Source organism: Lagopus leucura, unplaced genomic scaffold (assembly GCF_019238085.1).
Source record: "Lagopus leucura isolate 7727_CA_CO unplaced genomic scaffold, USGS_WTPT01 Super-Scaffold_100001, whole genome shotgun sequence".
Classification (NCBI taxonomy): domain Eukaryota; kingdom Metazoa; phylum Chordata; class Aves; order Galliformes; family Phasianidae; genus Lagopus; species Lagopus leucura.
Genome location: NW_024962262.1, coordinates 47,990,848 through 48,003,407, shown reverse-complemented (window position 1 = coordinate 48,003,407; position 12,560 = coordinate 47,990,848). Strand labels below are relative to the sequence as shown.

At 37.6% G+C, this 12,560-nt stretch overlaps 1 protein-coding gene across 3 annotated transcripts in view; it reads right to left on the bottom strand.

Moving 5' to 3' along the window:
* MGAT4A (alpha-1,3-mannosyl-glycoprotein 4-beta-N-acetylglucosaminyltransferase A) overlaps window positions 1-12,560 on the bottom strand; it is a 77,831-nt gene that overhangs the window by 25,275 nt on the left and 39,996 nt on the right. For all 3 annotated transcript variants that reach the window (XM_042866585.1, XM_042866587.1, XM_042866586.1), the window contains exons 6-9: window positions 5,861-5,907; window positions 5,208-5,321; window positions 4,531-4,606; window positions 3,027-3,141 (exon numbers count right to left, since the gene is read on the bottom strand). In XM_042866585.1, the coding sequence (XP_042722519.1) occupies window positions 3,027-3,141; window positions 4,531-4,606; window positions 5,208-5,321; window positions 5,861-5,907 (352 nt within the window). The remainder of the gene's footprint in view (window positions 1-3,026; window positions 3,142-4,530; window positions 4,607-5,207; window positions 5,322-5,860; window positions 5,908-12,560) is intronic.

Below are 12,560 nucleotides of genomic sequence, written 5' to 3'. Positions count from 1 at the left end.
TCTAAATCCAAACAAGCCAAGCCCTTGCCTAGCTTTTCCTTCATGAGGGTGACAGCAGCAGCCTGGCTTCCTTGGGACACAGACATAGCCCAAGAACAAACAGAAGCATTTACTCAAGCCCACATAGCTACAAATGATAAAAATGCTGTGAGTCATAAAGCCACTCTGGTGGCATCCAAATCTAGCCTGCAGACTGCCCGTTTGCTGTCCCCAGTATGCAGTCAAAAATCACCAAGCTGGAGACCTAACCACAAATTGGAAGAATTAGAAGGACTGCAAAAGACAACCTAGAGGCTGATTTCAGACTGCTCCATTAGAGTTTGTGACATCTGACACTATAGCTACAGGACAAGGTATTGTAAATCCTCTGGAAAGCACTTCAGCTTACAAGCAGTTGGAAGGCAAATTGACATTTCTCATAAAAATCTGGCAGGACTTTACCATGTTATGCTAAGGACTGCAGTGCAGAGCTGAATTTGAAAGAGCAGAAGAGGCACCTCCTTCCATAGAGCTTCTAGGGAAAGAGCACACATCTCACCCATTATTTATTAGATACTTGACAGCACTTAGGGCTATGCTTTCAGTATCAAAAAAATAAAAATAAATCAAAGAAAGCAACTTCTCCTCAATGGTGGAGGTGACAGAATTTTATAATCCTGCTGTCAGCCTGAACAGCCGCATTTCCCACTTCTTCATGTACTACTTGCGTAAATTAGATTTTCAGTTCAGAAACACTATGACAAAAACACATTTTTTCCTGGAAGAATTTGTAAGCTGATCAAGGCTTCTAGTAGACTGCAATGAATCAGCTACACTAAATCACTAATTGCTAAATCACCAGCAGTTCCGTACTCTATTTTTACGTATCTACATAAAAATCATCCCAAATTACAACAAACTACTTTTGTCCTTCCCTTTAGCTGTCTGCTTTACCAAATCATCAAGATTCATAAAGAGGTAGCACAGATGAGGGAAATCTACATTGTTTGCATATTCAAATGCAGTATATGGCTATTGTAGATCAGAAGGTTTTAAAGCCAGAAGTATTAGTCACCTTCATGAATACCAACTTTTTTCTCAAAACTTAGAAGTGGGATAAGTAGCTAAACTGGGAGGAAAAAATGTTATTTTGTTGGTTAAAGAAAAAAACAACCCAACACATTAAGATATGTAGTCATAGATAACGCATCCAAAATTTTAATCATTTAATCATCAGGATGAAGACAAACATGTGAGAAGGACCAGAACAGGGATACCTAGCAGCAGAAACAACTAATGATAGCCATTTTCAGAGCCCATGCTGCAAACAGACAGTATACAGACACAGGAAAAAGAAAAATAACACAACTTTATATCTTTTCTTTTTTTTTTTTCACAACTTTGCATGTGACTTATCCAAATCTCTGTATTAAGTAGTATCTACCTATTCCTCTTGACTTGGACTCTGCTTCCTCTATAGCAAACACTAAGAATATAGGAATGAGGAAGAAGATGAGAATACATAAGTGTTCTGAAATATATTTTCATGGGATTAACAGCACATGCCCTAAACTGTTGGGCTTATACACATTTTGACATCACAGTATTACAAAAATGCAACTTGTCAGTGTTGCTCTCTACTACTCCATCCACATTGCACTATTTAAGCAAGACAAATTGCTTCTATAGCCTAGGAACTTCACACAGACTTTACATCCAAAGTGCAGTTGGGCCTGGATCTAAAACTCTAACCCCATCTAAATCCATAATTAGAATTTACCTGGTTAAAAGTAGAAACAAAATTTAGTCAGAAGCTATTATCCAAGCAAACTCTCCAGCTGCAGAACCACAGAGCTGACAGTTGCAAGTTGCTCCTTCTCCCAACAAAAGAGACAAGCTTACTTTTGGCAAAAACTCCAACTATTTGAACGCTTATTTCTCCATGACAAGCAGCTTCATCTCCTGTTTTTCCCTCCTTGGTTTGCCCAAGGCAATCAAGCAGATTGGTTATGTGGGTAGCAGATAGGAGATGGGAAGACTTCCCCCTGTCCATGTCCTCTCCAGCCCTCCGCTGTAGGTAAGACCGGCAATCAAACGCACAAAGCAGTTTTGTAACCTAACAGTACCTTAGGAAATTACTGCTAGTTTCCATTCAACTTTGTCAGTCTCTGAACCCCTGAAAATCAGGAAATTATTGCCTCAGCAACATACGTGATGCTGGAGCTGTAAAAAGCATAGTACAGGAAACTCCACAGCCTGACTTAGTTTTTAATTTTTCCTTGCATATCTCCAGCTTTGTGCTTTTAATTTCATCGTGATACATCACTGCAATAATGAGATACCCCTTTCAATGTGCAAAATTCCTTTAAAACTTCTCTTTCCTTGTTGTTGTTGTTTTCTGTTAAGTCCAGTATTTCTCAATAAGAACAGATTAGTGTAAGACAGAAAAAATAACTATACAATGATTTCAGCAGCCTCCGCCAGGAATCCAAGGTGCTGCATTAACTTCTCTCACTGTTGTTTACTGCCACTGACAAGACAGCCTCTAAATAATCCTATGAAGGAGCACATTGCCATAACTTCTCCTGGATGGATTAGAAAGGCAAAGATAAAACAGGCCTTGCAACCAAGACAAAATGATGTCTGATGATCCTTGGAAATTTTACCTTAAACACCATTTTGCCTGTTTCAGGCAGTGTTCACTCTTGGGCTTTTTCCCCTTGAACTTCACAGTCTAATTACATTTATATTTTAACTGTAGTTAAAATAAGTAATTCCTTGCAGTTCAAGTGTTCTTATAAATAAAATAATTTCTGGTTCTAAAAATGCTCTTACTTCCAACAGTTTGAATTTGACTGTCATGGAAAAGTAGCTAAACTAACAAACACAAACATGAGTTAAACCACAGAATTCTTTAAGAAGCCAAAGAATTTCTAATTCTTGATTTATTTCCAGTACAAAGATAACTTTGAAGTCAGATCACTATTCATCACACCATCTAAGGATGAATGTGCTCTTTCAAACTACTAAAATGAACATTTTCTTACCAATGAAACCCAGCTGAGAAAATTCCAGAATCATCCAATCTTCAGAAGCGAGCTGAAGCGCAAAGTTCTTTATGGTGCTGAAGTAATTCTGCTTGACAACAATGTCATCTTCAAGCTAGAAAAAGGGAGCAATGATATCAACATTCATGAAAAACAGAAAAGTGATAGAAGAAAATACTGCTAGGAAACAGTGATTTGTAATACATTGCTAACACATACCCATATCTTTTTAATGCAAGGATTGCTATAAAGCCTCAGCTCTACAGACAAGAATAAATATTTTAGGGTTCATAGTGTAAACTGGAGAACTAATCCAGAATCCTTCTGTAATAAAATGCCATCAATACACTTCAACATAATGCAGATGTTAAGTAGGTAGTAATAAGTTCACACTACTTTTCTAGCCTCTATCTTCAGAAAAGAACCATTCACAAAGTAATTTCAGATCAAGTGACATCATCAGGACATTATATGGAGAACAAATAGAATTTTTGTATTATTTCTATGACGGTGTGACTATTTACTCACTCCCTTCCTAGAACTGAAAGACTTTCTCAAGAAACCAAGAGATGCCACCTACAGAGGCAGGATTCGCTTCCCCATTTCCTGACTTCAGCTGTCAAACAGAAGAACAGGTGCAATTCCAGCCTCACCCAGACAGCACAACTTCCAAGATGCTGTGCTGCAATCCCTTTATTTCACATTAAGTGCAGACTGCTGCATAAAGGATACTGCAGCTCCTGTTCTAACTCCTAGAGCATTCACTCTCACCTCTTTGTGCTGGCACTAACATTTGTGTGACTTGCCTAGCTTCAAGCAGGCTGCCAATACATTATCCCCTGCACAGCTTCCAGGAGTACTGAGTCTCCAACAGCTCTTACACAGTAGTCAGAAAAGCTCACTTTGGAAAAACTGCACGAGTGGAGTGTTATACCCAAAGGATACAGTCCCAAAATCTAAATGAAAATCCTAAGCACAGCTACTCAGTAGATCTGCAACACTTGTAGGCGAGACTTCTACCTACTTTGAAGCAGGGAGACAAAGAGGAACAATTCTGAGCTAAATTAAACTTCAGATTAATTCACTATCTGTGTTTCTGAAAAAAAAACGCAGCTATATACGACAGACTCTAGAGATCAAAGTGACACCGCACATGCTTTCAAGAGGAAGAAAAACAGATTTTAGTTCTTCTACTCAAGACTATGCTGGTGCCTTTTGCCTCAACTGCAAGTCATTTGGGGGAAAAAAGAAAAAACAGCAGTTAAGCTGCCTGCATTCCATCACTTTTTATGCTAAGCATCTTAAGATAAAAATCAATCATATGCAGTAAGTTGCTTTCTACTTCAAAGAGTGCCATCCACAAAATACTTCCTCAGATACAATAACCCACATACTTATTGGCCACTAACAATGGAATCATGTTAACTCTGCTCTGTAGGTCCTTCTGCTGTGAGCACTGGCATGATTTTTGGAGATTCATTTAAAACAAAGAACAGAAACTTACCTGGATGTAATAAACTCCCTTTTTCTGGGCGTACATCATAAGAAAACAGTAATCCAAGTTTTGTTTTGTTCTCCATCTGAAAATCAATTACAAACTTAAGTATTATGGAAAAAGTTATTTCAATACTCATTGGCAGTGCAAAGTAGATCTCACTATGAAGAATGACCATACTGGTGAAATATTAGGAAAACTGCTTTTGGCATCGTTCCCTCAGGAAATCTGTCTGGGAAAGAAAAAGCAATAAAGCCTTCTTGTCATGCTTTCATACATACAAAAACTGGTTTAAGTTGCCTCTGGTTCTGTGAAAGCTACCTTACATTTCACTAAAACACATGTCTATTTTAATTAATAATTCAGTAGCGACTACTGGGTTTTACAACATATTTCAGGAAGAAAAACAGTAAACATGAGCAAAAAAAAAAAAAGTCTTCATTTTTCTCCCAGAATTTAACACTGAAAGAGTTCACTGAAGCTTAGCATTAAACTCAGATCACGCACAGTACAGCATGCAGATACAAGGGCACCAAGAAGGACTCGGTGCTCTTTTAGCATCCCCACACTTTTGAGAATTGCAGTAAGAAAACATTTCAAGAATCCACTCCCCACTTGGCGATTTATAAACACGGAAAGTGTGGATGTGGGGGGAGATGAAAAAAGATCTGAAGGAATAAACTCACCTCACTCTCTCTTTTGAGTCTCCAAACGTTTCTTTCAAGTTTGTCAAATCAGGATAGTAAGTTGCAGGAGGGGCTATTACTTCCACCAACCCAGAATTGATCTCTGTAGAAAATCTGTCAGTAAAAACATCATGGAGTCATACAAGCTACTTTGAGTTCTGGTTGTTACAACGACTCATTCAAACAAGGGATGTAAAGTAAGACAGTGTATACTGTTTTGCCTAACACCTTCCTTAGAATAGTGTAGCCACTTGATTAATAATCAGAATGCTAATTAGCTTCTAAACACTTGATTTTTTATTCCCTCACTAGAACCTAGCGATTTTCTTCTACAGTTCTCTCTGAACATATGGAATACAAGGCAATAACACAGAATTAACAAATTCCCATTAATGTTCAGCTAATTAAAGTCACTTATAGTCTACAAAATCAATTTAAATTCCATTTGTTTTAGATTTAATTGACTGAATAATTACCCCTTAATTTATCGTTTAATACTTCTTTCCACCCAAATGTAGAAATCCCCTCCCTAACCAAAAATGTACAGCCTCATACTACCATAACACTTTTTAGTATTCATCACAGTGTTTCTTAGGAAAAACAACAAGCAAAGTCACCAATAAGCAAAGTTTCTCATTAAAACTGCAACTTACTCTTTTTCCAGGCTCGCAACAACATTGTTAACATAATCAAGATCGGTCTGGAAAAAAAAAACAAAAAACAATAAGTAAAATACTTAACAGCTTTGCTGCTACACTTCATTAACACAACCATTTGAGGTAGCTGTACTTGACAATAAATTTCACTGTGCAAGACATTTGAGTATTACAGTTTCATGAGTGATGTGTTCCTATGTCCTACATCTAACAGGAGAAGATTTTTTTCTTTTTAAGTACATAAAATGGGATGATGTGCCTCATCTCTGCTTTTAACAGATAGTTCTAACATAACATAACACTTGGGTTTTTTGCAGTTCGTGCTCTTTATGACAAAATGATCACACGAGTGTTTGCATAGGAAGAATTTTGGGGTATTGTTATACAATAATAAACCATACAAAACATTGCCAAGGGAAGCCTTCTGGGGTACAGGGCATTAAACAAACATCTACTTCATAAATACATCTCCTAAACTTTTATCAATTTTAAGAAGAGAATTTGCAATCTGTAAGTCAACGAAGATTCTGGTAGCTTATGAGGATTCTGCAGAACAGCTGCCTTTCAAATGCTGGAAACAAAGGAATATTCCATACTTTCTGATCAATTTGTAATGCGGATTTTCATTAAAGGATTATACACACAGAGAATAAATCCCTCCCAAGTATTTCTATAGATCCACTGAACTTGTTTGATAAAGATCCTTACCCTTTGATCTTCCAAAATGGGAACGTGATTTTTCAGTTGTTATTTCATTTGTGTTCTGCTTTTCTTTTTTAAATCCAACATGCTGCCTGCCAGCGATGCACAGTTTTTGAAAAAGGACAACAGCGTTGTTTCTTTTTTGTTTTCCCTCTCCCCACAAAAGTCAGTTGCAAGTACTATATAGAAGAGTTGAAACCATCTGTCATACTTTCCTTCATAAATACTTCCTTTGTAAGCGTTAGTCCCAGTCTTCTACAGGACAAGCAGCCAAGATTTCTGCAAACTAAAACTCATCTTGCAACAAGTTCTACTCAAGGAGACTGAGGGCTGGATGGACCTTTATATATTGTTAAGGACTTAACAAGAACACACGGATTGTTCATGCGTTGTTTATCACAGTAATGTAGTCTAAGACATCTTTTTTTTTTTTTTACTGTGTTTTTTAATAGCTGCAAATCGTTACACAGACATACTTCAATAATCATTATATTTTACTGAAACACATCATGTGTTTTTCTTTCCTTTTAAATTTTAAAAATATTGAAGTATTTGTTTATTCAACAGAGGAAAAAGAAGCAATTTGGATTTCGAACTCTGATTATTTAGTCTCATATTAACAAGTCAAATATTTGTTAAACAGTCCATGATGTAACTGCACAGGAAAAGTTTTGTTTGTTTGTTTGTTTTTGTTTGTTTGTTTTTTAAATAGACACCAAAACCACAGTTCATTTCTACACAGTATTCCAGATATTAAAATAAATGCCAGGTTACATCCTAACTAGAAGCATGCACTTAGCCAAAAGCCTGCACAACAGTGCAACTCTTCTCAAAACAAAACAGTTTTTGTCCTGTTTTGTCCTAATACAGGATGGACCACAACCAGCAAAGAAAGTAAATAAGGAATAAGAGTTTTTCCCTTACTTCCACCTATTTTTCTGTGTTTCCCTCACACACAAGGTTGGTAATTTCCCAGTCAGAACAGCAATTAAAATAGCTTCACATTTAAGAGAAGTAGCCTGTAGACTTCCAACCACATACTGTAATCTGTGCTACTGTCAAACAAAGTCAAGATGGGCTGGTCTAGCTACATTAAACATAAGAGAAGGCAAACACTACTGCTCTTTCAGTAGGTAACTCACCTTCTGAATCAACACTTCACCAACACATCAGAATAGTGCAAAAGGAAATACCACTTGTAGAATGAACAAAGATTGAGATGAAAAGAGTTGATAACATTTTTCATGAGCAAAGCATTACGTGGTGAGGTGCTGGCACAGGCTGCCCAGAGAGGCTCTGGATGCTCTGCTCCTGGAGGTGTTCAAGGCCAGGTTGGATGGGGCTGTGGGCAGCCTGGTCTAGTATTAGATATGGAGGTTGGCAGCCCTGCATGCAGCAGGGGAGTTGGAGCTTCATGAGGTCCCTTCCAACACAAGCCATTCTAGGATTCCATAAAATGCATTAAAAATATGCTATATCCTGTGATTATTTCAATACAAGTAATTGCTTTTTTATCTACCAGCATCACTTGAGACTCAGAACCACAACCTCAACACCAGACCTTTCCTCTCAGAATAAGCAAACTGCACACTATCTTTCCACACATGAACTTCCAAAGGCAATTAGCTCCTCTCATTACCCAGCTTAACACTCAGTGGGATCTTTGCCAATGTCCTTCAGCTGAAGTCCTGTCCCAGGAAGGTGGCACTTGTAAGTTATTTCACACAATCTCATCAATAAATGCGAGAACATGCAATGAATTTGACCAAGCTGTCACAACGCCCAAAGGAAGAGTTAGCTATGCAGAAGACTCTGCAGTGCAGTAATGGAAGGAAATCTGAAATAGAAAATTGCTTGAACCTAAGGGTATTTCAACTCCATCAATAAATTTGGCCAGTAAATCAAGAGCGATGGAAAAAAACTATTATTGACCAAGTTCTATTCCCTATTTTTGAGAAAGAAGGCTTTTACTGTCTCATTAGAATAAGACCTGAAGTCTTCTTGTCAACCTGCAGGAGATGAGAACACTGCAAATAAGTATGAACTATGTATTATGCAAGGAACTATACCCTTGTTTTTTCAGAGTACCTTAATGAGGACAAGATAAATCCAGATGAATCAAAATGAAATCACCCACGAAAGAAAGTGTAACTGTTCTTCAGACTCCCAAAGAAGATCATCTGACAAATACCAGCCTGCCTTTGGAACAGCTATGAAGAATGTAAATTCTGGCTCATGATATCAGTGCCATTTTCATCTACTGAAAGGAAATGCCACTGGTGATCCCAATCACAGCTGCACAATCTGTAAGATGACAGCAATGAATGCTCATGCCTACTAAATCAGAAGGCATTACCATTCATTAGTAAAACTGTTCAAGTTGAAAATTAAATAATTCTTACCAGTTTGGAACTTCAGAAAAGGAAGCAGAAATTAACATTTAAAGAACTGCTCTTAAAAATTAAATGTCAAGCAGCAAAAGGCCATAGCCTAAGAGTTAATATTGCCAGTGAATCATGAAGCCTCAAAAACAAATTTGTCTTGTTAGGTAATAGATTTCTGGGGACTAATGAAAGGCATAAACAGGATCTGTTGTTTCAATATAAGCAGTTGAAATCTTTCCTGTTCTTTCTTTCTAGTCATATGAAATTATTGATCCCAGTGGAAGCAGGAATACATGGAGCGAGACACTCTTCTTTTCTCATTTGTACTAGATCAAGACCAAAGATTCATTCAGGTCAGCATCTTGCTTCCAGCAGCAACAACCATGAATAAATACATAGAAAAGAGTACAAACAGGACAAGAAAACACAGCACTCCCCCTTTCAGTGACCAGCCACACTATCTGTTTTCAATTCAAGTTACTTCCTGAGATAGATGTGATTGTGTGGTGTGTGTGTGTGTGTATACTCAGTAAACTTTTTCCATCTACCATAGCAGTATCTCCTTGAGCCTCTCTAAACTTCCAGCAGGAAAGGAAGATTTTGGCTTATGAAATCTATGGCATTTCATCAGTGCCTGAACATGGCAAGATCTAAGGTTCAGTCCATACATCAACTATTTTGATGACAGACGCAAAAACACAGTGAACAGCAATGAACAAAAGTCCAATCTTCTTTATTGATGTGATGAGTGTGCATGCACATAGCAAATTAGTAGAATGTATTTGCTAGCAGACAAAACAAGAGGTTAGAATGCCTGTTTATCATCAGATGGCTTAGGTTGGAAGGTACATTTAAGATCATCCAGTTCCAGCCCCCGCACTGAGGGCAGGGTTAGCATCCATCAGATCCTGTCCAACTGACTAACAGCTAGCCAACTTGTTAGAGAGACTTTTGGTTTTAAGAAGTAACACTTTCCTGCTGTTAAATCCTACCTACTTCATACCTTCAAGAATATAGAAGGTGAAACTGCTTCTCAAAATGTTAGGAAAACTATGGCAATTTAGAACAAATGTCCACCTGGATCAAAAGCTCATGTGCTACCTTAACCAGCAGCAGCTATTTAAAAAAGAAAAGTAATACAAGAAGTAAGTACAGAACAAACTTTTCTACCTCCCAGTTCTAAGTACTCAGCAATTTATAATACCTCATCCTAAGGGTGTCCATTAGATTCAATAGCTCCTTCTGGATCTGCTCAGCTCCTTTCAGAACCAATTTACTCACTTGTATTTCATGATATTAATTACCAGCAAGGTTCACAGTCTAGCTATCCACTCACTTGAAATACCGTCTTGATTTCAGATTTTGCCTCTCAATTTCATATAGAGGCATCCACATTGCATCGGTATTACCACACTAGAATCAGCTCTGATCCTCATACGTAAGACATAAACAAACAAGAACAGTAAGTATAAACAGGACTGGAGCTCAGTTGAAACAGAAGCAGAGCAAGTGCAGAAATAGCCTGCACCATGCCATACACTAAACAAGACACAGTACAGCTAGAAGAAGCAAAAATAGCCTTGAAGTTCAGACATCTATACTGCACTGTTAAGCACAGGATCCCTGTCCCCTGTTTTATTTTCTTCTATTGACAACTGATGTCAACACCTGGCTAGTTAACAGTTCATTTTAATATTAAATTCTCCAAGGGATGAAAAAAGAAATCTTAACAAAAAGTAGAACACAAGGGAATGCTAGGATACCACGCACCAGCAACTGAGAAGCCTGATCTAGAGGAAGGTGCCACGGCAGGGGGGTTAGAACTACACAGTTTTAAGGTCTCTTCCAACTCAAATCATTCTGCAGTTCTTTCCAATTCTAAGATTCTCTTCTTCTGGATGGATGACTTACCAAGCTTAACTTTTTGGTTTTTTTCCCCCAACCTGTAATTTTCAAGATGCACATTGAAATGCTATGTAAAAATGCACAGATTTATAGTAGATAGCTCTGCTTTGAGCAGAAGTCTTTTCAATCTCAGTGATCCTGTGAGTATCAGATCTTCATCAGACCAAACATCTGTTCGGATTTAAGAGTCGGTTTTAGGAAGGGAAGAGCAAGTAGAAGCAAAGATGACAACAAAATTTCAAAGATTTATTCATAAATCACTGGGAAATGAAGTAAAGCTACCAATCCTACAAATTCAAGAAGAGAAGCTTCAGGGAACAATGGGAAGATTTCATATATCAGCTGTACTGCATATTCTAAATAATATGATTTCTCTCACCCATCAGATTGCCCAGATTTTAGTTCTTAAATGACATCTAGCAGAAGTCAGCCTGAACTTATGCAAGAGAACTTTTCCCCTTGAAAAAGAAAATACATTCTCTGGGAAACAACCATGCTAATCTGCAAAAAGTGCTAATCTCATTGTTTACTCATTACAACAATTTCATTTGAACTTTCATCATGCTTGTAAAACATGGACGGAATAAATTTAAGTGTATTTTAAATAATTATGAGCAATGCAAAATTTAACAGCCTCTAGAAAAGGCAAAGTAAACCTATGTTTGATTTGAAATGTTGAAAGCACATATGAATAATTACCCACATTTTCAATATTTTCAATATTTTCAATAATGCAGTGTCTGCTTTCAGATCTTAAGCAGCAATTTCAAGTTAAACACATGAAACATGAAAACAAGGTGTAGATCCAAAGGGGAAAAAAATGTACCGTCATAAAATAGGCTGCTAATGTTACATAAACAAAAAGGAGCCTCTAGGTCCTACATGAGCTAATGACTTTAGCCTTCCCTTACTCAGAGCCCCCATCCTTACACAGGTAAGAATATCTTTTTCTCTCCAGCTGCCCCAGCATTAAACTCAATGCAGTTCAGGACAAGATTTCACAACGCAAAGCCTTGGCAGCAGTGTGAGAAATACAAGTTAATTCTTGTATCACTCTGCAGTCATTTGTCACTGTCCTTGCGCCCTGCATGTCAGCTCCTCAATCATGAAGGCACGTGTCCCTACAGGTTGTGCTGTCAATTGCAGCACCACAGAGAACAAGTTTAGCTCCTAAGAAGGCCAGCCAGAAAAAAAACCAAAAGAACAAAAACACAACTTAAAAAAATCAAGAGACTAATCAAAACAGCATATCTAGATGGACGTTAGCATCACATAGACTTCCATTAGCTTTGTATATATTACAGACAAAGCCTAGTTTGTAGAGTCTGAAAGAAAGCAGAGTACTTGGCCTGAAAGCCTGAGGAAAATTCTTCATGTGCGTGAGTGAGCCTGTAAATCATGGAAAAAGTCTAGATGGTCTGTTTTTCCAGACCAAGATAGCTAGCAGTTGTGTACAGCCAAAAGCACACTTCAATGCAGTGTTCCTTACTTAGAGGACAGATTGATTTTCTCCTCACAGTCCCTAAGTCAAAGCAGACCACCGTAGTAAAACTTGAGAATGCCATCCAAAACTCACCTACTACAATGCTTCTGAAATACACTTATTACAGCTACCTTTCATCTCACAAATATTTTAGATACTACTGGAAAGTTTAGACACAACTCTGCTCTACTAACAGACGTTCTCCAATGAGAAAGATCAGATT